The sequence below is a fragment of the Petromyzon marinus genome, chromosome 4 (genome assembly GCF_048934315.1).
Source record: "Petromyzon marinus isolate PM22_M1 ecotype Great Lakes invasive population chromosome 4, UKy_Petmar_22M1.pri1.0, whole genome shotgun sequence".
In the NCBI taxonomy this organism is placed as follows: Eukaryota; Metazoa; Chordata; class Hyperoartia; order Petromyzontiformes; family Petromyzontidae; genus Petromyzon; species Petromyzon marinus.
Window position 1 is genome coordinate 3,597,139 of NC_133670.1, and position 26,064 is coordinate 3,623,202.

The following is a 26,064-nucleotide window of genomic DNA, read 5'->3' on the forward strand; positions in this document are numbered from 1 at the left end:
TCCCCACGTAACATGGCTGACTGTGCCTCCACACACTCGCGCGTCCCACTCCCCTCCTTTTGCTTGTGCCGATCCCGCCTGACAGCCTCCTCGCTTACGGCCTCCACAGGGATGGAGGCGAGGAAAGAGGAGGACGAGGAGGAGGAGATGAAGAAGGAGGACGGCGGGGAGGAGATGGCAGCGCCCGGGGCCCCGAGGAAGAGGGAGCCAGGCGCGGCTCCCCACGGGAACTTCATCAACTACGCGGCCTTCAACCCCCCGGCTCGACGCGTCGCGCTGCTGCCCCGCGAGCTTCTGAGGCGGCTCCTGCCGGAGTCCGCGCCGCCGTTCCTCGCCCTGGACGTGGGCTGCAACAGCGGGGTGAGCGCAACTCCACGTTACCACGGACGGGGCTGAGGACGTCGACCGCTGGGGAAGGTTCTGAAACTCTCGGGACGTTCACTCGAACAACGCCGTGGCCGTGAGACTCGTCCAGTCCCAGTGTGGTATAGTGTACTAGTCACTATGGTAGTGTACTAGTCACTGTGGTAGTGTGGGGGTGTACTAGTCACTGTGTGGTAGTGTGGGGGTGTACTAGTCACTGTGTGGTAGTGTGTTAGTGTACTAGTCACTGTGGTAGTGTGTTGGTGTACTAGTCACTGTGTGGTAGTGTGTTGGTGTACTAGTCACTTTGCGGTAGTGTACTAGTCACTGTGTGGTAGTGTGGTAGTGTACTAGTCACAGTGTGGTAGTGTACTAGTCACAGTGTGGTAGTGTGGGGGTGTACTAGTCACTGTGTAGTAGTGTGGGGGTGTACTAGTCACTGTGTGGTAGTGTGGTAGTGTACTAGTCACTGTGTGGTAGTGTGGTAGTGTACTAGTCACAGTGTGGTAGTGTGGTAGTGTACTAGTCACTGTGTAGTAGTGTAGGGGTGTACTAGTCACAGTGTGGTAGTGTGGTAGTGTACTAGTCACAGTGTGGTAGTGTGCGGGTGTACTAGTCACTGTGTGGTAGTGTACTAGTCACTTTGTGGTAGTGTGGTAGTGTACTAGTCACTGTGTGGGGGTGTACTAGTCACTGTGTGGTAGTGTGGTAGTGTACTAGTCACTGTGTGGGGGTGTACTAGTCACTGTGTGGTAGTGTACTAGTCACTGTGTGGTAGTGTGGGGGTGTACTAGTCACTGTGTGGTAGTGTGGGGGTGTACTAGTCACAGTGTGGTAGTGTGGGGGTGTACTAGTCACAGTGTGGTAGTGTACTAGTCACTGTAGGGTAGTGTGGTAGTGTACTAGTCACTGTGGTAGTGTGGGGGGTGTACTAGGCACTGTGTGGTAGTGTGGTAGTGTACTAGTCACTGTGTGGTAGTGTGGGGGTGTACTAGTCACTGTGTGGTAGTGTGGTAGTGTATTAGTCACTGTGTGGTAGTGTGTTAGTGTACTAGTCACTGTGTGGTAGTGTACTAGTCATTGTGTAGTAGTGTGGGGGGGTACTAGTCACTGTGTCTTAGTGTGGGGGTGTACTAGTCACTGTGTGGTAGTGTGGTAATGTACTAGTCACTGTGTGGTAGTGTGGTAGTGTACTAGTCACTGTGGTAGTGTGGGGGTGTACTAGTCACTGTGTGGTAGTGGGGGGGTGTACTAGTCACTGTGTGGTAGTGTGGGGGGTGTACTAGTCACTGTGTGTTAGTGTGGTAGTGTACTAGTCACTGTGTGGTAGTGTGGGGGTGTACTAGTCACTGTGGGGTAGTGTACTAGTCACTGTGTGGTAGTGTGGGGGTGTACTAGTCACTGTGTGGTAGTGTGTTAGTGTACTAGTCACTGTGGTAGTGTGTTGGTGTACTAGTCACTGTGTGGTAGTGTGTTGGTGTACTAGTCACTGTGTGGTAGTGTGGTAGTGTACTAGTCACTGTGTGGTAGTGTGGTAGTGTACTAGTCACTGTGTGGTAGTGTACTAGTCACTGTGTGGTAGTGTTGTAGTGTACTAGTCACTGTGGTAGTGTACTAGTCACTGTGTGGTAGTGTGGGGGTGTACTAGTCACTGTGTGGTAGTGTGGGGGTGTACTAGTCACTGTGTGGTAGTGTGGGGTGTACTAGTCACTGTGTGGTAGTGTGGTAGTGTACTAGTCACTCTGTGGTAGTGTGGGGGTGTACTAGTCACTGTGTGGTAGTGTGGTAGTGTACTAGTCACTGTGTGGTAGTGTGGTAGTGTACTAGTCACTGTGTGGTAGTGTGGTAGTGTACTAGTCACTGTGTGGTAGTGTGGGGGTGTACTAGTCACTGTGTGGTAGTGTGGTAGTGTATTAGTCACTGTGTGGTAGTGTGGTAGTGTATTAGTCACTGTGTGGTAGTGTGTTAGTGTACTAGTCACTGTGTGGTAGTGTACTAGTCACTGTGTAGTAGTGTGGGGGAGTACTAGTCACTGTGTCTTAGTGTGGGGGTGTACTAGTCACTGTGTGGTAGTGTGGTAATGTACTAGTCACTGTGTGGTAGTGTGGTAGTGTACTAGTCACTGTGTGGTAGTGTGGGGGTGTACTAGTCACTGTGTGGTAGTGTGGGGGTGTACTAGTCACTGTGTGGTAGTGTGGGGGTGTACTAGTCACTGTGTGTTAGTGTGGTAGTGTACTAGTCACTGTGTGGTAGTGTGGGGGTGTACTAGTCACTGTGTGGTAGTGTGGTAGTGTACTAGTCACTGTGTGGTAGTGTGGGGGTGTACTAGTCACTGTGTGGTAGTGTGTTAGTGTACTAGTCACTGTTGTAGTGTGTTGGTGTACTAGTCACTGTGTGGTAGTGTGTTGGTGTACTAGTCACTGTGTGGTAGTGTGGTAGTGTACTAGTCACTGTGTGGTAGTGTGGTAGTGTACTAGTCACTGTGTGGTAGTGTACTAGTCACTGTGTGGTAGTGTGGGGGTGTACTAGTCACTGTGTAGTAGTGTGGGGGTGTACTAGTCACTGTGTGGTAGTGTGGTAGTGTACTAGTCACTGTGTGGTAGTGTGGTAGTGTACTAGTCACAGTGTGGTAGTGTGGTAGTGTACTAGTCACTGTGTAGTAGTGTAGGGGTGTACTAGTCACAGTGTGGTAGTGTGGTAGTGTACTAGTCACAGTGTGGTAGTGTGCGGGTGTACTAGTCACTGTGTGGTAGTGTACTAGTCACTTTGTGGTAGTGTGGTAGTGTACTAGTCACTGTGTGGGGGTGTACTAGTCACTGTGTGGTAGTGTGGTAGTGTACTAGTCACTGTGTGGGGGTGTACTAGTCACTGTGTGGTAGTGTACTAGTCACTGTGTGGTAGTGTGGGGGTGTTCTAGTCACTGTGTGGTAGTGTGGGGGTGTACTAGTCACAGTGTGGTAGTGTGGGGGTGTACTAGTCACAGTGTGGTAGTGTACTAGTCACTGTAGGGTAGTGTGGTAGTGTACTAGTCACTGTGTGGTAGTGTGGGGGGTGTACTAGTCACTGTGTGGTAGTGTGGTAGTGTACTAGTCACTGTGTGGTAGTGTGGGGGTGTACTAGTCACTGTGTGGTAGTGTGGTAGTGTATTAGTCACTGTGTGGTAGTGTGTTAGTGTACTAGTCACTGTGTGGTAGTGTACTAGTCATTGTGTAGTAGTGTGGGGGTGTACTAGTCACTGTGTGGTAGTGGGGGGGTGTACTAGTCACTGTGTGGTAGTGTGGGGGGTGTACTAGTCACTGTGTGTTAGTGTGGTAGTGTACTAGTCACTGTGTGGTAGTGTGGGGGTGTACTAGTCACTGTGGGGTAGTGTACTAGTCACTGTGTGGTAGTGTGGGGGTGTACTAGTCACTGTGTGGTAGTGTGTTAGTGTACTAGTCACTGTGGTAGTGTGTTGGTGTACTAGTCACTGTGTGGTAGTGTGTTGGTGTACTAGTCACTGTGTGGTAGTGTGGTAGTGTACTAGTCACTGTGTGGTAGTGTGGTAGTGTACTAGTCACTGTGTGGTAGTGTACTAGTCACTGTGTGGTAGTGTTGTAGTGTACTAGTCACTGTGGTAGTGTACTAGTCACTGTGTGGTAGTGTGGGGGTGTACTAGTCACTGTGTGGTAGTGTGGGGGTGTACTAGTCACTGTGTGGTAGTGTGGGGTGTACTAGTCACTGTGTGGTAGTGTGGTAGTGTACTAGTCACTCTGTGGTAGTGTGGGGGTGTACTAGTCACTGTGTGGTAGTGTGGTAGTGTACTAGTCACTGTGTGGTAGTGTGGTAGTGTACTAGTCACTGTGTGGTAGTGTGGTAGTGTACTAGTCACTGTGTGGTAGTGTGGGGGTGTACTAGTCACTGTGTGGTAGTGTGGTAGTGTATTAGTCACTGTGTGGTAGTGTGGTAGTGTATTAGTCACTGTGTGGTAGTGTGTTAGTGTACTAGTCACTGTGTGGTAGTGTACTAGTCACTGTGTAGTAGTGTGGGGGAGTACTAGTCACTGTGTCTTAGTGTGGGGGTGTACTAGTCACTGTGTGGTAGTGTGGTAATGTACTAGTCACTGTGTGGTAGTGTGGTAGTGTACTAGTCACTGTGTGGTAGTGTGGGGGTGTACTAGTCACTGTGTGGTAGTGTGGGGGTGTACTAGTCACTGTGTGGTAGTGTGGGGGTGTACTAGTCACTGTGTGTTAGTGTGGTAGTGTACTAGTCACTGTGTGGTAGTGTGGGGGTGTACTAGTCACTGTGTGGTAGTGTGGTAGTGTACTAGTCACTGTGTGGTAGTGTGGGGGTGTACTAGTCACTGTGTGGTAGTGTGTTAGTGTACTAGTCACTGTTGTAGTGTGTTGGTGTACTAGTCACTGTGTGGTAGTGTGTTGGTGTACTAGTCACTGTGTGGTAGTGTGGTAGTGTACTAGTCACTGTGTGGTAGTGTGGTAGTGTACTAGTCACTGTGTGGTAGTGTACTAGTCACTGTGTGGTAGTGTGGGGGTGTACTAGTCACTGTGTAGTAGTGTGGGGGTGTACTAGTCACTGTGTGGTAGTGTGGTAGTGTACTAGTCACTGTGTGGTAGTGTGGTAGTGTACTAGTCACAGTGTGGTAGTGTGGTAGTGTACTAGTCACTGTGTAGTAGTGTAGGGGTGTACTAGTCACAGTGTGGTAGTGTGGTAGTGTACTAGTCACAGTGTGGTAGTGTGCGGGTGTACTAGTCACTGTGTGGTAGTGTACTAGTCACTTTGTGGTAGTGTGGTAGTGTACTAGTCACTGTGTGGGGGTGTACTAGTCACTGTGTGGTAGTGTGGTAGTGTACTAGTCACTGTGTGGGGGTGTACTAGTCACTGTGTGGTAGTGTACTAGTCACTGTGTGGTAGTGTGGGGGTGTTCTAGTCACTGTGTGGTAGTGTGGGGGTGTACTAGTCACAGTGTGGTAGTGTGGGGGTGTACTAGTCACAGTGTGGTAGTGTACTAGTCACTGTAGGGTAGTGTGGTAGTGTACTAGTCACTGTGTGGTAGTGTGGGGGGTGTACTAGTCACTGTGTGGTAGTGTGGTAGTGTACTAGTCACTGTGTGGTAGTGTGGGGGTGTACTAGTCACTGTGTGGTAGTGTGGTAGTGTATTAGTCACTGTGTGGTAGTGTGTTAGTGTACTAGTCACTGTGTGGTAGTGTACTAGTCATTGTGTAGTAGTGTGGGGGGGTACTAGTCACTGTGTCTTAGTGTGGGGGTGTACTAGTCACTGTGTGGTAGTGTGGTAATGTACTAGTCACTGTGTGGTAGTGTGGTAGTGTACTAGTCACTGTGGTAGTGTGGGGGTGTACTAGTCACTGTGTGGTAGTGTGGGGGTGTACTAGTCACTGTGTGGTAGTGTGGGGGTGTACTAGTCACTGTGTGTTAGTGTACTAGTCACTGTGTGGTAGTGTGGGGGTGTACTAGTCACTGTGGGGTAGTGTGGTAGTGTACTAGTCACTGTGTGGTAGTGTTGGGGTGTACTAGTCACTGTGTGGTAGTGTGTTAGTGTACTAGTCACTGTGGTAGTGTGTTGGTGTACTAGTCACTGTGTGGTAGTGTGTTGGTGTACTAGTCACTGTGTGGTAGTGTGGTAGTGTACTAGTCACTGTGTGGTAGTGTGGTAGTGTACTAGTCACTGTGTGGTAGTGTACTAGTCACTGTGTGGTAGTGTTGTAGTGTACTAGTCACTGTGTGGTAGTGTACTAGTCACTGTGTGGTAGTGTGGGGGTGTACTAGTCACTGTGTGGTAGTGTAGGGGTGTACTAGTCACTGTGTGGTAGTGTGGGGGTGTACTAGTCACTGTGTGGTAGTGTGGTAGTGTACTAGTCACTGTGTGGTAGTGTGGGGGTGTACTAGTCACTGTGTGGTAGTGTGGTAGTGTACTAGTCACTGTGTGGTAGTGTGGTAGTGTACTAGTCACTGTGTGGTAGTGTGGTAGTGTACTAGTCACTGTGTGGTAGTGTGGGGGTGTACTAGTCACTGTGTGGTAGTGTGGTAGTGTATTAGTCACTGTGTGGTAGTGTGGTAGTGTATTAGTCACTGTGTGGTAGTGTGTTAGTGTACTAGTCACTGTGTGGTAGTGTACTAGTCACTGTGTAGTAGTGTGGGGGAGTACTAGTCACTGTGTCTTAGTGTGGGGGTGTACTAGTCACTGTGTGGTAGTGTGGTAATGTACTAGTCACTGTGTGGTAGTGTGGTAGTGTACTAGTCACTGTGTGGTAGTGTGGGGGTGTACTAGTCACTGTGTGGTAGTGTGGGGGTGTACTAGTCACTGTGTGGTAGTGTGGGGGTGTACTAGTCACTGTGTGTTAGTGTGGTAGTGTACTAGTCATTGTGTGGTAGTGTGGGGGTGTACTAGTCACTGTGTGGTAGTGTGGTAGTGTACTAGTCACTGTGTGGTAGTGTGGGGGTGTACTAGTCACTGTGTGGTAGTGTGTTAGTGTACCAGTCACTGTGGTAGTGTGTTGGTGTACTAGTCACTGTGTGGTAGTGTGTTGGTGTACTAGTCACTGTGTGGTAGTGTGGTAGTGTACTAGTCACTGTGTGGTAGTGTGGTAGTGTACTAGTCACTGTGTGGTAGTGTACTAGTCACTGTGTGGTAGTGTGGTAGTGTACTAGTCACTGTGTGGTAGTGTACTAGTCACTGTGTGGTAGTGTGGTAGTGTACTAGTCACTGTGTGGTAGTGTGGTAGTGTACTAGTCACTGTGTGGTAGTGTGGTAGTGTACTAGTCACTGTGTGGTAGTGTACTAGTCACTGTGTGGTTGTGTAGTAGTGTACTAGTCACTGTGTGGTAGTGTGGAAGTGTACTAGTCACTGTCTGTTAGTGTGGTAGTGTACTAGTCACAGTGTGGTAGTGTGGTAGTGTACTAGTCACAGTGTGGTAGTGTGGGGTTGTACTAGTCACTGTGTAGTAGTGTGGGGGTGTACTAGTCACTGTGTGGTAGTGTGGTAGTGTACTAGTCACAGTGTGGTAGTGTACTAGCACTGTGTGGTAGTGTGGTAGTGTACTAGTCACTGTGTGGTAGTGTGGTAGTGTACTAGTCACTGTGTGGTAGTGTGGTAGTGTACTAGTCACTGTGTGGTAGTGTGGTAGTGTACTAGTCACTGTGTGGTAGTGTGGGGGTGTACTAGTCACTGTGTGGTAGTGTGGGGGTGTACTAGTCACTGTGTGGTAGTGTGTTAGTGTACTAGTCACTGTGGTAGTGTGTTGGTGTACTAGTCACTGTGTGGTAGTGTGTTGGTGTACTAGTCACTGTGTGGTAGTGTGGTAGTGTACTAGTCACTGTGTGGTAGTGTGGTAGTGTACTAGTCACTGTGTGGTAGTGTACTAGTCACTGTGTGGTAGTGTGGTAGTGTACTAGTCACTGTGTGGTAGTGTACTAGTCACTGTGTGGTAGTGTGGTAGTGTACTAGTCACTGTGTGGTAGTGTGGTAGTGTACTAGTCACTGTGTGGTAGTGTGGTAGTGTACTAGTCACTGTGTGGTAGTGTACTAGTCACTGTGTGGTTGTGTAGTAGTGTACTAGTCACTGTGTGGTAGTGTGGAAGTGTACTAGTCACTGTCTGTTAGTGTGGTAGTGTACTAGTCACAGTGTGGTAGTGTGGTAGTGTACTAGTCACAGTGTGGTAGTGTGGGGTTGTACTAGTCACTGTGTAGTAGTGTGGGGGTGTACTAGTCACTGTGTGGTAGTGTGGTAGTGTACTAGTCACAGTGTGGTAGTGTACTAGCACTGTGTGGTAGTGTGGTAGTGTACTAGTCACTGTGTGGTAGTGTGGTAGTGTACTAGTCACTGTGTGGTAGTGTGGTAGTGTACTAGTCACTGTGTGGTAGTGTGGTAGTGTACTAGTCACTGTGTGGTAGTGTGGGGGTGTACTAGTCACTGTGTGGTAGTGTGTGGGTGTACTAGTCACTGTGTGGTAGTGTACTAGTCACTGTGTGGTAGTGTGGTAGTGTACTAGTCACAGTGTGGTAGTGTACTAGTCACAGTGTGGTAGTGTGGGGGTGTACTAGTCACTGTGTAGTAGTGTGGGGGTGTACTAGTCACTGTGTGGTAGTGTGGTAGTGTACTAGTCACTGTGTGGTAGTGTGGTAGTGTACTAGTCACTGTGTGGTAGTGTACTAGTCACTGTGTGGTAGTGTGGTAGTGTACTAGTCACTGTGTGGTAGTGTGGTAGTGTACTAGTCACTGTCTGGTAGTGTGGTAGTGTACTAGTCACAGTGTGGTAGTGTACTAGTCACAGTGTAGTAGTGTGGGGGAGTACTAGTCACTGTGTCTTAGTGTGGGGGTGTACTAGTCACTGTGTGGTAGTGTGGTAATGTACTAGTCACTGTGTGGTAGTGTGGTAGTGTACTAGTCACTGTGTGGTAGTGTGGGGGTGTACTAGTCACTGTGTGGTAGTGTGGGGGTGTACTAGTCACTGTGGTAGTGTGGGGGTGTACTAGTCACTGTGTGTTAGTGTGGTAGTGTACTAGTCACTGTGTGGTAGTGTGGGGGTGTACTAGTCACTGTGTGGTAGTGTGGTAGTGTACTAGTCACTGTGTGGTAGTGTGGGGGTGTACTAGTCACTGTGTGGTAGTGTGTTAGTGTACTAGTCACTGTCGTAGTGTGTTGGTGTACTAGTCACTGTGTGGTAGTGTGGTAGTGTACTAGTCACTGTGTGGTAGTGTGGTAGTGTACTAGTCACTGTCTGGTAGTGTGGTAGTGTACTAGTCACAGTGTGGTAGTGTGGTAGTGTACTAGTCACAGTGTGGTAGTGTGGGGGTGTACTAGTCACTGTGTAGTAGTGTGGGGGTGTACTAGTCACTGTGTGGTAGTGTGGTAGTGTACTAGTCACAGTGTGGTAGTGTGGTAGTGTACTAGTCACTGTGTGGTAGTGTGGTAGTGTACTAGTCACTGTGTGGTAGTGTGGTAGTGTACTAGTCACTGTGTGGTAGTGTGGTAGTGTACTAGTCACTGTGTGGTAGTGTGGTAGTGTACTAGTCACTGTGTGGTAGTGTGGGGGTGTACTAGTCACTGTGTGGTAGTGTGTGGGTGTACTAGTCACTTTGCGGTAGTGTACTAGTCACTGTGTGGTAGTGTGGTAGTGTACTAGTCACAGTGTGGTAGTGTACTAGTCACAGTGTGGTAGTGTGGGGGTGTACTAGTCACTGTGTAGTAGTGTGGGGGTGTACTAGTCACTGTGTGGTAGTGTGGTAGTGTACTAGTCACTGTGTGGTAGTGTGGTAGTGTACTAGTCATTGTGTAGTAGTGTAGGGGTGTACTAGTCACAGTGTGGTAGTGTGGTAGTGTACTAGTCACAGTGTGGTAGTGTGCGGGTGTACTAGTCACTGTGTGGTAGTGTACTAGTCACTGTGGTAGTGTGGGGGTGTACTAGTCACTGTGTGGTAGTGTGGTAGTGTACTAGTCACTTTGTGGTAGTGTGGTAGTGTACTAGTCACTGTGTGGGGGTGTACTAGTCACTGTGTGGTAGTGTTGTAGTGTACTAGTCACTGTGTGGGGGTGTACTAGTCACTGTGTGGTAGTGTACTAGTCACTGTGTGGTAGTTTGGTAGTGTACTAGTCACTGTGTGGTAGTGGTAGTGTACTACTCACTGTGTGGTAGTGTGGTAGTGTGCTAGTCACTGTGTGGTAGTGTGGGGGTGTACTAGTCACTGTGTGGTAGTGTGGGGGTGTACTAGTCACAGTGTGGTAGTGTGGGGGTGTACTAGTCACAGTGTGGTAGTGTACTAGTCACTGTAGGGTAGTGTGGTAGTGTACTAGTCACTGTCTGGTAGTGTGGGGGGTGTACTAGTCACTGTGTGGTAGTGTGGTAGTGTACTAGTCACTGTGTGGTAGTGTGGTAGTGTACTAGTCACTGTCTGGTAGTGTGGTAGTGTACTAGTCACAGTGTGGTAGTGTGGTAGTGTACTAGTCACAGTGTGGTAGTGTGGGGGTGTACTAGTCACTGTGTAGTAGTGTGGGGGTGTACTAGTCACTGTGTGGTAGTGTGGTAGTGTACTAGTCACAGTGTGGTAGTGTGGTAGTGTACTAGTCACTGTGTGGTAGTGTGGTAGTGTACTAGTCACTGTGTGGTAGTGTGGTAGTGTACTAGTCACTGTGTGGTAGTGTGGTAGTGTACTAGTCACTGTGTGGTAGTGTGGTAGTGTACTAGTCACTGTGTGGTAGTGTGGGGGTGTACTAGTCACTGTGTGGTAGTGTGTGGGTGTACTAGTCACTTTGCGGTAGTGTACTAGTCACTGTGTGGTAGTGTGGTAGTGTACTAGTCACAGTGTGGTAGTGTACTAGTCACAGTGTGGTAGTGTGGGGGTGTACTAGTCACTGTGTAGTAGTGTGGGGGTGTACTAGTCACTGTGTGGTAGTGTGGTAGTGTACTAGTCACTGTGTGGTAGTGTGGTAGTGTACTAGTCATTGTGTAGTAGTGTAGGGGTGTACTAGTCACAGTGTGGTAGTGTGGTAGTGTACTAGTCACAGTGTGGTAGTGTGCGGGTGTACTAGTCACTGTGTGGTAGTGTACTAGTCACTGTGGTAGTGTGGGGGTGTACTAGTCACTGTGTGGTAGTGTGGTAGTGTACTAGTCACTTTGTGGTAGTGTGGTAGTGTACTAGTCACTGTGTGGGGGTGTACTAGTCACTGTGTGGTAGTGTTGTAGTGTACTAGTCACTGTGTGGGGGTGTACTAGTCACTGTGTGGTAGTGTACTAGTCACTGTGTGGTAGTTTGGTAGTGTACTAGTCACTGTGTGGTAGTGGTAGTGTACTACTCACTGTGTGGTAGTGTGGTAGTGTGCTAGTCACTGTGTGGTAGTGTGGGGGTGTACTAGTCACTGTGTGGTAGTGTGGGGGTGTACTAGTCACAGTGTGGTAGTGTGGGGGTGTACTAGTCACAGTGTGGTAGTGTACTAGTCACTGTAGGGTAGTGTGGTAGTGTACTAGTCACTGTCTGGTAGTGTGGGGGGTGTACTAGTCACTGTGTGGTAGTGTGGTAGTGTACTAGTCACTGTGTGGTAGTGTGGAGGTGTACTAGTCACTGTGTGGTAGTGTGGTAGTGTATTAGTCACTGTGTGGTAGTGTGTTAGTGTACTAGTCACTGTGTGGTAGTGTACTAGTCATTGTGTAGTAGTGTGGGGGGGTACTAGTCACTGTGTCTTAGTGTGTGGGTGTACTAGTCACTGTGTGGTAGTGTGGTAATGTACTAGTCACTGTGTGGTAGTGTGGTAGTGTACTAGTCACTGTGGTAGTGTGGGGGTGTACTAGTCACTGTGTGGTAGTGTGGGGGTGTACTAGTCACTGTGTGGTAGTGTGGGGGTGTACTAGTCACTGTGTGTTAGTGTGTTAGTGTACTAGTCACTGTGGTAGTGTGTTGGTGTACTAGTCACTGTGTGGTAGTGTGTTGGTGTACTAGTCACTGTGTGGTAGTGTGGTAGTGTACTAGTCACTGTGTGGTAGTGTGGTAGTGTACTAGTCACTGTGTGGTAGTGTACTAGTCACTGTGTGGTAGTGTTGTAGTGTACTAGTCACTGTGGTAGTGTACTTGTCACTGTGTGGTAGTGTGGGGGTGTACTAGTCACTGTGTGGTAGTGTGGGGGTGTACTAGTCACTGTGTGGTAGTGTGGGGGTGTACTAGTCACTGTGTGGTAGTGTGGTAGTGTACTAGTCACTGTGTGGTAGTGTGGGGGTGTACTAGTCATTGTGTGGTAGTGTGGTAGTGTACTAGTCACTGTGTGGTAGTGTGGTAGTGTACTAGTCACTGTGTGGTAGTGTGGTAGTGTACTAGTCACTGTGTGGTAGTGTGGGGGTGTACTAGTCACTGTGTGGTAGTGTGGTAGTGTATTAGTCACTGTGTGGTAGTGTGGTAGTGTATTAGTCACTGTGTGGTAGTGTGTTAGTGTACTAGTCACTGTGTGGTAGTGTACTAGTCACTGTGTAGTAGTGTGGGGGAGTACTAGTCACTGTGTCTTAGTGTGGGGGTGTACTAGTCACTGTGTGGTAGTGTGGTAATGTACTAGTCACTGTGTGGTAGTGTGGTAGTGTACTAGTCACTGTGTGGTAGTGTGGGGGTTTACTAGTCACTGTGTGGTAGTGTGGGGGTGTACTAGTCACTGTGTGGTAGTGTGGGGGTGTACTAGTCACTGTGTGTTAGTGTGGTAGTGTACTAGTCACTGTGTGGTAGTGTGGGGGTGTACTAGTCACTGTGTGGTAGTGTGGTAGTGTACTAGTCACTGTGTGGTAGTGTGGGGGTGTACTAGTCACTGTGTGGTAGTGTGTTAGTGTACTAGTCACTGTGGTAGTGTGTTGGTGTACTAGTCACTGTGTGGTAGTGTGTTGGTGTACTAGTCACTGTGTGGTAGTGTGGTAGTGTACTAGTCACTGTGTGGTAGTGTGGTAGTGTACTAGTCCCTGTGTGGTAGTGTACTAGTCACTGTGTGGTAGTGTGGTAGTGTACTAGTCACTGTGTGGTAGTGTACTAGTCACTGTGTGGTAGTGTGGTAGTGTACTAGTCACTGTGTGGTAGTGTGGTAGTGTACTAGTCACTGTGTGGTAGTGTGGTAGTGTACTAGTCACTGTGTGGTAGTGTACTAGTCACTGTGTGGTAGTGTAGTAGTGTACTAGTCACTGTGTGGTAGTGTGGTAGTGTACTAGTCACTGTCTGTTAGTGTGGTAGTGTACTAGTCACAGTGTGGTAGTGTGGTAGTGTACTAGTCACAGTGTGGTAGTGTGGGGTTGTACTAGTCACTGTGTAGTAGTGTGGGGGTGTACTAGTCACTGTGTGGTAGTGTGGTAGTGTACTAGTCACAGTGTGGTAGTGTGGTAGTGTACTAGTCACTGTGTGGTAGTGTGGTAGTGTACTAGTCACTGTGTGGTAGTGTACTAGTCACTGTGTGGTAGTGTGGTAGTGTACTAGTCACTGTGTGGTAGTGTGGTAGTGTACTAGTCACTGTGTGGTAGTGTGGGGGTGTACTAGTCACTGTGTGGTAGTGTGGGGGTGTACTAGTCACTGTGTGGTAGTGTGTTGGTGTACTAGTCACTGTGTGGTAGTGTACTAGTCACTGTGTGGTAGTGTGGTAGTGTACTAGTCACAGTGTGGTAGTGTACTAGTCACAGTGTGGTAGTGTGGGGGTGTATTAGTCACTGTGTAGTAGTGTGGGGGTGTACTACTCACTGTGTGGTAGTGTGGTAGTGTACTAGTCACTGTGTGGTAGTGTGGTAGTGTACTAGTCACTGTGTGGTAGCGTACTAGTCACTGTGTGGTAGTGTGGTAGTGTACTAGTCACTGTGTGGTAGTGTGGTAGTGTACTAGTCACTGTGTGGTAGTGTGGTAGTGTACTAGTCACAGTGTGGTAGTGTACTAGTCACTGTGTGGTAGTGTGGTAGTGTACTAGTCACTGTGTGGTAGTGTGGGGGTTTACTAGTCACTGTGTGGTAGTGTGTGGGTGTACTAGTCACAGTGTGGTAGTGTCGGGGTGTACTAGTCACAGTGTGGTAGTGTACTAGTCACTGTAGGGTAGTGTGGTAGTGTACTAGTCACTGTGTGGTAGTGTGGGGGGTGTACTAGTCACTGTGTGGTAGTGTGGTAGTGTACTAGTCACTGTGTGGTAGTGTGGGGGTGTACTAGTCACTGTGTGGTAGTGTGGTAGTGTATTAGTCACTGCGTGGTAGTGTGTTAGTGTACTAGTCACTGTGTGGTAGTGTACTAGTCATTGTGTAGTAGTGTGGGGGGGTACTAGTCACTGTGTCTTAGTGTGTGGGTGTACTAGTCACTGTGTGGTAGTGTGGTAATGTACTAGTCACTGTGTGGTAGTGTGGTAGTGTACTAGTCACTGTGGTAGTGTGGGGGTGTACTAGTCACTGTGTGGTAGTGTGGGGGTGTACTAGTCACTGTGTGGTAGTGTGGGGGTGTACTAGTCACTGTGTGTTAGTGTGTTAGTGTACTAGTCACTGTGGTAGTGTGTTGGTGTACTAGTCACTGTGTGGTAGTGTGTTGGTGTACTAGTCACTGTGTGGTAGTGTGGTAGTGTACTAGTCACTGTGTGGTAGTGTGGTAGTGTACTAGTCACTGTGTGGTAGTGTACTAGTCACTGTGTGGTAGTGTTGTAGTGTACTAGTCACTGTGTGGTAGTGTACTTGTCACTGTGTGGTAGTGTGGGGGTGTACTAGTCACTGTGTGGTAGTGTGGGGGTGTACTAGTCACTGTGTGGTAGTGTGGGGGTGTACTAGTCACTGTGTGGTAGTGTGGTAGTGTACTAGTCACTGTGTGGTAGTGTGGGGGTGTACTAGTCACTATGTGGTAGTGTGGTAGTGTACTAGTCACTGTGTGGTAGTGTGGTAGTGTACTAGTCACTGTGTGGTAGTGTGGTAGTGTACTAGTCACTGTGTGGTAGTGTGGGGGTGTACTAGTCACTGTGTGGTAGTGTGGTAGTGTATTAGTCACTGTGTGGTAGTGTGGTAGTGTATTAGTCACTGTGTGGTAGTGTGTTAGTGTACTAGTCACTGTGTGGTAGTGTACTAGTCACTGTGTAGTAGTGTGGGGGAGTACTAGTCACTGTGTCTTAGTGTGGGGGTGTACTAGTCACTGTGTGGTAGTGTGGTAATGTACTAGTCACTGTGTGGTAGTGTGGTAGTGTACTAGTCACTGTGTGGTAGTGTGGGGGTGTACTAGTCACTGTGTGGTAGTGTGGGGGTGTACTAGTCAGTGTGTGGTAGTGTGGGGGTGTACTAGTCACTGTGTGTTAGTGTGGTAGTGTACTAGTCACTGTGTGGTAGTGTGGGGGTGTACTAGTCACTGTGTGGTAGTGTGGTAGTGTACTAGTCACTGTGTGGTAGTGTGGGGGTGTACTAGTCACTGTGTGGTAGTGTGTTAGTGTACTAGTCACTGTGGTAGTGTGTTGGTGTACTAGTCACTGTGTGGTAGTGTGTTGGTGTACTAGTCACTGTGTGGTAGTGTGGTAGTGTACTAGTCACTGTGTGGTAGTGTGGTAGTGTACTAGTCCCTGTGTGGTAGTGTACTAGTCACTGTGTGGTAGTGTGGTAGTGTACTAGTCACTGTGTGGTAGTGTACTAGTCACTGTGTGGTAGTGTGGTAGTGTACTAGTCACTGTGTGGTAGTGTGGTAGTGTACTAGTCACTGTGTGGTAGTGTGGTAGTGTACTAGTCACTGTGTGGTAGTGTACTAGTCACTGTGTGGTAGTGTAGTAGTGTACTAGTCACTGTGTGGTAGTGTGGTAGTGTACTAGTCACTGTCTGTTAGTGTGGTAGTGTACTAGTCACAGTGTGGTAGTGTGGTAGTGTACTTGTCACAGTGTGGTAGTGTGGGGTTGTACTAGTCACTGTGTAGTAGTGTGGGGGTGTACTAGTCACTGTGTGGTAGTGTGGTAGTGTACTAGTCACAGTGTGGTAGTGTGGTAGTGTACTAGTCACTGTGTGGTAGTGTGGTAGTGTACTAGTCACTGTGTGGTAGTGTACTAGTCACTGTGTGGTAGTGTGGTAGTGTACTAGTCACTGTGTGGTAGTGTGGTAGTGTACTAGTCACTGTGTGGTAGTGTGGGGGTGTACTAGTCACTGTGTGGTAGTGTGGGGGTGTACTAGTCACTGTGTGGTAGTGTGTTGGTGTACTAGTCACTGTGTGGTAGTGTACTAGTCACTGTGTGGTAGTGTGGTAGTGTACTAGTCACAGTGTGGTAGTGTACTAGTCACAGTGTGGTAGTGTGGGGGTGTATTAGTCACTGTGTAGTAGTGCGGGGGTGTACTAGTCACTGTGTGGTAGTGTGGTAGTGTACTAGTCACTGTGTGGTAGTGTGGTAGTGTACTAGTCACTGTGTGGTAGTGTACTAGTCACTGTGTGGTAGTGTACTAGTCACTGTGTGGTAGTGTGGTAGTGTACTAGTCACTGTGTGGTAGTGTGGTAGTGTACTAGTCACAGTGTGGTAGTGTACTAGTCACTGTGTGGTAGTGTGGTAGTGTACTAGTCACTGTGTGGTAGTGTGGGGGTTTACTAGTCACTGTGTGGTAGTGTGTGGGTGTACTAGTCACTGTGTGGTAGTGTACTAGTCACTGTGTGGTAGTGTTGTAGTGTACTAGTCACAGTGTGGTAGTGTACTAGTCACAGTGTGGTAGTGTGGGGGTGTACTAGTCACTGTGTAGTAGTGTGGGGGTGCACTAGTCACTGTGTGGTAGTGTGGTAGTGTACTAGTCACTGTGTGGTAGTGTGGTAGTGTACTAGTCACAGTGTGGTAGTGTGGTAGTGTACTAGTCACTGTGTAGTAGTGTAGGGCTGTACTAGTCACAGTGTGGTAGTGTGGTAGTGTACTAGTCACAGTGTGGTAGTGTGCGGGTGTACTAGTCACTGTGTGGTAGTGTACTAGTCACTGTGGTAGTGTGGGGGTGTACTAGTCACTGTGTGGTAGTGTGGTAGTGTACTAGTCACTGTGTGGTAGTGTGTTGGTGTACTAGTCACTTTGCGGTAGTGTACTAGTCACTGTGTGGTAGTGTGGTAGTGTACTAGTCACAGTGTGGTAGTGTACTAGTCACAGTGTGGTAGTGTGGGGGTGTACTAGTCACTGTGTAGTAGTGTGGGGGTGTACTAGTCACTGTGTGGTAGTGTGGTAGTGTACTAGTCACTGTGTGGTAGTGTGGTAGTGTACTAGTCACAGTGTGGTAGTGTGGTAGTGTACTAGTCACTGTGTAGTAGTGTAGGGGTGTACTAGTCACAGTGTGGTAGTGTGGTAGTGTACTAGTCACAGTGTGGTAGTGTGCGGGTGTACTAGTCACTGTGTGGTAGTGTACTAGTCACTTTGTGGTAGTGTGGTAGTGTACTAGTCACTGTGTGGGGGTGTACTAGTCACTGTGTGGTAGTGTGGTAGTGTACTAGTCACTGTGTGGGGGTGTACTAGTCACTGTGTGGTAGTGTACTAGTCACTGTGTGGTAGTGTGGGGGTGTACTAGTCACTGTGTGGTAGTGTGGGGGTGTACTAGTCACAGTGTGGTAGTGTGGGGGTGTACTAGTCACAGTGTGGTAGTGTACTAGTCACTGTAGGGTAGTGTGGTAGTGTACTAGTCACTGTGGTAGTGTGGGGGGTGTACTAGGCACTGTGTGGTAGTGTGGTAGTGTACTAGTCACTGTGTGGTAGTGTGGGGGTGTACTAGTCACTGTGTGGTAGTGTGGTAGTGTATTAGTCACTGTGTGGTAGTGTGTTAGTGTACTAGTCACTGTGTGGTAGTGTACTAGTCATTGTGTAGTAGTGTGGGGGGGTACTTGTCACTGTGTCTTAGTGTGGGGGTGTACTAGTCACTGTGTGGTAGTGTGGTAATGTACTAGTCACTGTGTGGTAGTGTGGTAGTGTACTAGTCACTGTGGTAGTGTGGGGGTGTACTAGTCACTGTGTGTTAGTGTGGTAGTGTACTAGTCACTGTGTGGTAGTGTGGGGGTGTACTAGTCACTGTGGGGTAGTGTACTAGTCACTGTGTGGTAGTGTGGGGGTGTACTAGTCACTGTGTGGTAGTGTGTTAGTGTACTAGTCACTGTGGTAGTGTGTTGGTGTACTAGTCACTGTGTGGTAGTGTGTTGGTGTACTAGTCACTGTGTGGTAGTGTGGTAGTGTACTAGTCACTGTGTGGTAGTGTGGTAGTGTACTAGTCACTGTGTGGTAGTGTACTAGTCACTGTGTGGTAGTGTTGTAGTGTACTAGTCACTGTGTGGTAGTGTACTAGTCACTGTGTGGTAGTGTGGGGGTGTACTAGTCACTGTGTGGTAGTGTGGGGGTGTACTAGTCACTGTGTGGTAGTGTGGGGTGTACTAGTCACTGTGTGGTAGTGTGGTAGTGTACTAGTCACTCTGTGGTAGTGTGGGGGTGTACTAGTCACTGTGTGGTAGTGTGGTAGTGTACTAGTCACTGTGTGGTAGTGTGGTAGTGTACTAGTCACTGTGTGGTAGTGTGGTAGTGTACTAGTCACTGTGTGGTAGTGTGGGGGTGTACTAGTCACTGTGTGGTAGTGTGGTAGTGTATTAGTCACTGTGTGGTAGTGTGGTAGTGTATTAGTCACTGTGTGGTAGTGTGTTAGTGTACTAGTCACTGTGTGGTAGTGTACTAGTCACTGTGTAGTAGTGTGGGGGAGTACTAGTCACTGTGTCTTAGTGTGGGGGTGTACTAGTCACTGTGTGGTAGTGTGGTAATGTACTAGTCACTGTGTGGTAGTGTGGTAGTGTACTAGTCACTGTGTGGTAGTGTGGAGGTGTACTAGTCACTGTGTGGTAGTGTGGGGGTGTACTAGTCACTGTGTGGTAGTGTGGGGGTGTACTAGTCACTGTGTGTTAGTGTGGTAGTGTACTAGTCACTGTGTGGTAGTGTGGGGGTGTACTAGTCACTGTGTGGTAGTGTGGTAGTGTACTAGTCACTGTGTGGTAGTGTGGGGGTGTACTAGTCACTGTGTGGTAGTGTGTTAGTGTACTAGTCACTGTGGTAGTGTGTTGGTGTACTAGTCACTGTGTGGTAGTGTGTTGGTGTACTAGTCACTGTGTGGTAGTGTGGTAGTGTACTAGTCACTGTGTGGTAGTGTGGTAGTGTACTAGTCACTGTGTGGTAGTGTACTAGTCACTGTGTGGTAGTGTGGGGGTGTACTAGTCACTGTGTAGTAGTGTGGGGGTGTACTAGTCACTGTGTGGTAGTGTGGTAGTGTACTAGTCACTGTGTGGTAGTGTGGTAGTGTACTAGTCACAGTGTGGTAGTGTGGTAGTGTACTAGTCACTGTGTAGTAGTGTAGGGGTGTACTAGTCACAGTGTGGTAGTGTGGTAGTGTACTAGTCACAGTGTGGTAGTGTGCGGGTGTACTAGTCACTGTGTGGTAGTGTACTAGTCACTTTGTGGTAGTGTGGTAGTGTACTAGTCACTGTGTGGGGGTGTACTAGTCACTGTGTGGTAGTGTGGTAGTGTACTAGTCACTCTGTGGGGGTGTACTAGTCACTGTGTGGTAGTGTACTAGTCACTGTGTGGTAGTGTGGGGGTGTACTAGTCACTGTGTGGTAGTGTGGGGGTGTACTAGTCACAGTGTGGTAGTGTGGGGGTGTACTAGTCACAGTGTGGTAGTGTACTAGTCACTGTAGGGTAGTGTGGTAGTGTACTAGTCACTGTGTGGTAGTGTGGGGGGTGTACTAGTTACTGTGTGGTAGTGTGGTAGTGTACTAGTCAATGTGTGGTAGTGTGGGGGTGTACTAGTCACTGTGTGGTAGTGTGGTAGTGTATTAGTCACTGTGTGGTAGTGTGTTAGTGTACTAGTCACTGTGTGGTAGTGTACTAGTCATTGTGTAGTAGTGTGGGGGGGTACTAGTCACTGTGTCTTAGTGTGGGGGTGTACTAGTCACTGTGTGGTAGTGTGGTAATGTACTAGTCACTGTGTGGTAGTGTGGTAGTGTACTAGTCACTGTGGTAGTGTGGGGGTGTACTAGTCACTGTGTGGTAGTGTGGGGGTGTACTAGTCACTGTGTGGTAGTGTGGGGGTGTACTAGTCACTGTGTGGTAGTGTGGGGGTGTACTAGTCACAGTGTGGTAGTGTGGGGGTGTACTAGTCACAGTGTGGTAGTGTACTAGTCACTGTAGGGTAGTGTGGTAGTGTACTAGTCACTGTGTGGTAGTGTGGGGGGTGTACTAGTTACTGTGTGGTAGTGTGGTAGTGTACTAGTCACTGTGTGGTAGTGTGGGGGTGTACTAGTCACTGTGTGGTAGTGTGGTAGTGTATTAGTCACTGTGTGGTAGTGTGTTAGTGTACTAGTCACTGTGTGGTAGTGTACTAGTCATTGTGTAGTAGTGTGGGGGGGTACTAGTCACTGTGTCTTAGTGTGGGGGTGTACTAGTCACTGTGTGGTAGTGTGGTAATGTACTAGTCACTGTGTGGTAGTGTGGTAGTGTACTAGTCACTGTGGTAGTGTGGGGGTGTACTAGTCACTGTGTGGTAGTGTGGGGGTGTACTAGTCACTGTGTGGTAGTGTGGGGGTGTACTAGTCACTGTGTGTTAGTGTACTAGTCACTGTGTGGTAGTGTGGGGGTGTACTAGTCACTGTGGGGTAGTGTGGTAGTGTACTAGTCACTGTGTGGTAGTGTGGGGGTGTACTAGTCACTGTGTGGTAGTGTGTTAGTGTACTAGTCACTGTGGTAGTGTGTTGGTGTACTAGTCACTGTGTGGTAGTGTGTTGGTGTACTAGTCACTGTGTGGTAGTGTGGTAGTGTACTAGTCACTGTGTGGTAGTGTGGTAGTGTACTAGTCACTGTGTGGTAGTGTACTAGTCACTGTGTGGTAGTGTTGTAGTGTACTAGTCACTGTGTGGTAGTGTACTAGTCACTGTGTGGTAGTGTGGGGGTGTACTAGTCACTGTGTGGTAGTGTGGGGGTGTACTAGTCACTGTGTGGTAGTGTGGGGGTGTACTAGTCACTGTGTGGTAGTGTGGTAGTGTACTAGTCACTGTGTGGTAGTGTGGGGGTGTACTAGTCACTGTGTGGTAGTGTGGTAGTGTACTAGTCACTGTGTGGTAGTGTGGTAGTGTACTAGTCACTGTGTGGTAGTGTGGTAGTGTACTAGTCACTGTGTGGTAGTGTGGGGGTGTACTAGTCACTGTGTGGTAGTGTGGTAGTGTATTAGTCACTGTGTGGTAGTGTATTAGTCACTGTGTGGTAGTGTGTTAGTGTACTAGTCACTGTGTGGTAGTGTACTAGTCACTGTGTAGTAGTGTGGGGGAGTACTAGTCACTGTGTCTTAGTGTGGGGGTGTACTAGTCACTGTGTGGTAGTGTGGTAATGTACTAGTCACTGTGTGGTAGTGTGGTAGTGTACTAGTCACTGTGTGGTAGTGTGGGGGTGTACTAGTCACTGTGTGGTAGTGTGGGGGTGTACTAGTCACTGTGTGGTAGTGTGGGGGTGTACTAGTCACTGTGTGTTAGTGTGGTAGTGTACTAGTCATTGTGTGGTAGTGTGGGGGTGTACTAGTCACTGTGTGGTAGTGTGGTAGTGTACTAGTCACTGTGTGGTAGTGTGGGGGTGTACTAGTCACTGTGTGGTAGTGTGTTAGTGTACTAGTCACTGTGGTAGTGTGTTGGTGTACTAGTCACTGTGTGGTAGTGTGTTGGTGTACTAGTCACTGTGTGGTAGTGTGGTAGTGTACTAGTCACTGTGTGGTAGTGTGGTAGTGTACTAGTCACTGTGTGGTAGTGTACTAGTCACTGTGTGGTAGTGTTGTAGTGTACTAGTCACTGTGTGGTAGTGTACTAGTCACTGTGTGGTAGTGTGGTAGTGTACTAGTCACTGTGTGGTAGTGTGGTAGTGTACTAGTCACTGTGTGGTAGTGTGGTAGTGTACTAGTCACTGTGTGGTAGTGTACTAGTCACTGTGTGGTTGTGTAGTAGTGTACTAGTCACTGTGTGGTAGTGTGGAAGTGTACTAGTCACTGTCTGTTAGTGTGGTAGTGTACTAGTCACAGTGTGGTAGTGTGGTAGTGTACTAGTCACAGTGTGGTAGTGTGGGGTTGTACTAGTCACTGTGTAGTAGTGTGGGGGTGTACTAGTCACTGTGTGGTAGTGTGGTAGTGTACTAGTCACAGTGTGGTAGTGTACTAGCACTGTGTGGTAGTGTGGTAGTGTACTAGTCACTGTGTGGTAGTGTGGTAGTGTACTAGTCACTGTGTGGTAGTGTGGTAGTGTACTAGTCACTGTGTGGTAGTGTGGTAGTGTACTAGTCACTGTGTGGTAGTGTGGGGGTGTACTAGTCACTGTGTGGTAGTGTGTGGGTGTACTAGTCACTGTGTGCTAGTGTACTAGTCACTGTGTGGTAGTGTGGTAGTGTACTAGTCACAGTGTGGTAGTGTACTAGTCACAGTGTGGTAGTGTGGGGGTGTACTAGTCACTGTGTAGTAGTGTGGGGGTGTACTAGTCACTGTGTGGTAGTGTGGTAGTGTACTAGTCACTGTGTGGTAGTGTGGTAGTGTACTAGTCACTGTGTGGTAGTGTACTAGTCACTGTGTGGTAGTGTGGTAGTGTACTAGTCACTGTGTGGTAGTGTGGTAGTGTACTAGTCACTGTCTGGTAGTGTGGTAGTGTACTAGTCACAGTGTGGTAGTGTACTAGTCACAGTGTAGTAGTGTGGGGGAGTACTAGTCACTGTGTCTTAGTGTGGGGGTGTACTAGTCACTGTGTGGTAGTGTGGGGGTGTACTAGTCACTGTGTGGTAGTGTGGGGGTGTACTAGTCACTGTGTGGTAGTGTGGGGTGTACTAGTCACTGTGTGGTAGTGTGGTAGTGTACTAGTCACTCTGTGGTAGTGTGGGGGTGTACTAGTCACTGTGTGGTAGTGTGGTAGTGTACTAGTCACTGTGTGGTAGTGTGGTAGTGTACTAGTCACTGTGTGGTAGTGTGGTAGTGTACTAGTCACTGTGTGGTAGTGTGGGGGTGTACTAGTCACTGTGTGGTAGTGTGGTAGTGTATTAGTCACTGTGTGGTAGTGTGGTAGTGTATTAGTCACTGTGTGGTAGTGTGTTAGTGTACTAGTCACTGTGTGGTAGTGTACTAGTCACTGTGTAGTAGTGTGGGGGAGTACTAGTCACTGTGTCTTAGTGTGGGGGTGTACTAGTCACTGTGTGGTAGTGTGGTAATGTACTAGTCACTGTGTGGTAGTGTGGTAGTGTACTAGTCACTGTGTGGTAGTGTGGAGGTGTACTAGTCACTGTGTGGTAGTGTGGGGGTGTACTAGTCACTGTGTGGTAGTGTGGGGGTGTACTAGTCACTGTGTGTTAGTGTGGTAGTGTACTAGTCACTGTGTGGTAGTGTGGGGGTGTACTAGTCACTGTGTGGTAGTGTGGTAGTGTACTAGTCACTGTGTGGTAGTGTGGGGGTGTACTAGTCACTGTGTGGTAGTGTGTTAGTGTACTAGTCACTGTGGTAGTGTGTTGGTGTACTAGTCACTGTGTGGTAGTGTGTTGGTGTACTAGTCACTGTGTGGTAGTGTGGTAGTGTACTAGTCACTGTGTGGTAGTGTGGTAGTGTACTAGTCACTGTGTGGTAGTGTACTAGTCACTGTGTGGTAGTGTGGGGGTGTACTAGTCACTGTGTAGTAGTGTGGGGGTGTACTAGTCACTGTGTGGTAGTGTGGTAGTGTACTAGTCACTGTGTGGTAGTGTGGTAGTGTACTAGTCACAGTGTGGTAGTGTGGTAGTGTACTAGTCACTGTGTAGTAGTGTAGGGGTGTACTAGTCACAGTGTGGTAGTGTGGTAGTGTACTAGTCACAGTGTGGTAGTGTGCGGGTGTACTAGTCACTGTGTGGTAGTGTACTAGTCACTTTGTGGTAGTGTGGTAGTGTACTAGTCACTGTGTGGGGGTGTACTAGTCACTGTGTGGTAGTGTGGTAGTGTACTAGTCACTCTGTGGGGGTGTACTAGTCACTGTGTGGTAGTGTACTAGTCACTGTGTGGTAGTGTGGGGGTGTACTAGTCACTGTGTGGTAGTGTGGGGGTGTACTAGTCACAGTGTGGTAGTGTGGGGGTGTACTAGTCACAGTGTGGTAGTGTACTAGTCACTGTAGGGTAGTGTGGTAGTGTACTAGTCACTGTGTGGTAGTGTGGGGGGTGTACTAGTTACTGTGTGGTAGTGTGGTAGTGTACTAGTCAATGTGTGGTAGTGTGGGGGTGTACTAGTCACTGTGTGGTAGTGTGGTAGTGTATTAGTCACTGTGTGGTAGTGTGTTAGTGTACTAGTCACTGTGTGGTAGTGTACTAGTCATTGTGTAGTAGTGTGGGGGGGTACTAGTCACTGTGTCTTAGTGTGGGGGTGTACTAGTCACTGTGTGGTAGTGTGGTAATGTACTAGTCACTGTGTGGTAGTGTGGTAGTGTACTAGTCACTGTGGTAGTGTGGGGGTGTACTAGTCACTGTGTGGTAGTGTGGGGGTGTACTAGTCACTGTGTGGTAGTGTGGGGGTGTACTAGTCACTGTGTGGTAGTGTGGGGGTGTACTAGTCACAGTGTGGTAGTGTGGGGGTGTACTAGTCACAGTGTGGTAGTGTACTAGTCACTGTAGGGTAGTGTGGTAGTGTACTAGTCACTGTGTGGTAGTGTGGGGGGTGTACTAGTTACTGTGTGGTAGTGTGGTAGTGTACTAGTCACTGTGTGGTAGTGTGGGGGTGTACTAGTCACTGTGTGGTAGTGTGGTAGTGTATTAGTCACTGTGTGGTAGTGTGTTAGTGTACTAGTCACTGTGTGGTAGTGTACTAGTCATTGTGTAGTAGTGTGGGGGGGTACTAGTCACTGTGTCTTAGTGTGGGGGTGTACTAGTCACTGTGTGGTAGTGTGGTAATGTACTAGTCACTGTGTGGTAGTGTGGTAGTGTACTAGTCACTGTGGTAGTGTGGGGGTGTACTAGTCACTGTGTGGTAGTGTGGGGGTGTACTAGTCACTGTGTGGTAGTGTGGGGGTGTACTAGTCACTGTGTGTTAGTGTACTAGTCACTGTGTGGTAGTGTGGGGGTGTACTAGTCACTGTGGGGTAGTGTGGTAGTGTACTAGTCACTGTGTGGTAGTGTGGGGGTGTACTAGTCACTGTGTGGTAGTGTGTTAGTGTACTAGTCACTGTGGTAGTGTGTTGGTGTACTAGTCACTGTGTGGTAGTGTGTTGGTGTACTAGTCACTGTGTGGTAGTGTGGTAGTGTACTAGTCACTGTGTGGTAGTGTGGTAGTGTACTAGTCACTGTGTGGTAGTGTACTAGTCACTGTGTGGTAGTGTTGTAGTGTACTAGTCACTGTGTGGTAGTGTACTAGTCACTGTGTGGTAGTGTGGGGGTGTACTAGTCACTGTGTGGTAGTGTGGGGGTGTACTAGTCACTGTGTGGTAGTGTGGGGGTGTACTAGTCACTGTGTGGTAGTGTGGTAGTGTACTAGTCACTGTGTGGTAGTGTGGGGGTGTACTAGTCACTGTGTGGTAGTGTGGTAGTGTACTAGTCACTGTGTGGTAGTGTGGTAGTGTACTAGTCACTGTGTGGTAGTGTGGTAGTGTACTAGTCACTGTGTGGTAGTGTGGGGGTGTACTAGTCACTGTGTGGTAGTGTGGTAGTGTATTAGTCACTGTGTGGTAGTGTATTAGTCACTGTGTGGTAGTGTGTTAGTGTACTAGTCACTGTGTGGTAGTGTACTAGTCACTGTGTAGTAGTGTGGGGGAGTACTAGTCACTGTGTCTTAGTGTGGGGGTGTACTAGTCACTGTGTGGTAGTGTGGTAATGTACTAGTCACTGTGTGGTAGTGTGGTAGTGTACTAGTCACTGTGTGGTAGTGTGGGGGTGTACTAGTCACTGTGTGGTAGTGTGGGGGTGTACTAGTCACTGTGTGGTAGTGTGGGGGTGTACTAGTCACTGTGTGTTAGTGTGGTAGTGTACTAGTCATTGTGTGGTAGTGTGGGGGTGTACTAGTCACTGTGTGGTAGTGTGGTAGTGTACTAGTCACTGTGTGGTAGTGTGGGGGTGTACTAGTCACTGTGTGGTAGTGTGTTAGTGTACTAGTCACTGTGGTAGTGTGTTGGTGTACTAGTCACTGTGTGGTAGTGTGTTGGTGTACTAGTCACTGTGTGGTAGTGTGGTAGTGTACTAGTCACTGTGTGGTAGTGTGGTAGTGTACTAGTCACTGTGTGGTAGTGTACTAGTCA

The 26,064-nt window shown here is 48.5% G+C and overlaps 1 protein-coding gene across 2 annotated transcripts in view; it reads left to right on the top strand.

Moving 5' to 3' along the window:
• LOC142906594 (RNA 5'-monophosphate methyltransferase-like) overlaps positions 1-26,064 on the top strand; it is a 53,802-nt gene continuing 27,738 nt past the window's right edge. For both annotated transcript variants that reach the window (XM_076054740.1, XM_076054747.1), the window contains exon 1: positions 1-26,064. This exon is cut by the window's right edge and continues 2,032 nt beyond it. In XM_076054740.1, the coding sequence (XP_075910855.1) occupies positions 13-396 (384 nt within the window). In that variant the 5' untranslated portion in view covers positions 1-12 and the 3' untranslated portion in view covers positions 397-26,064.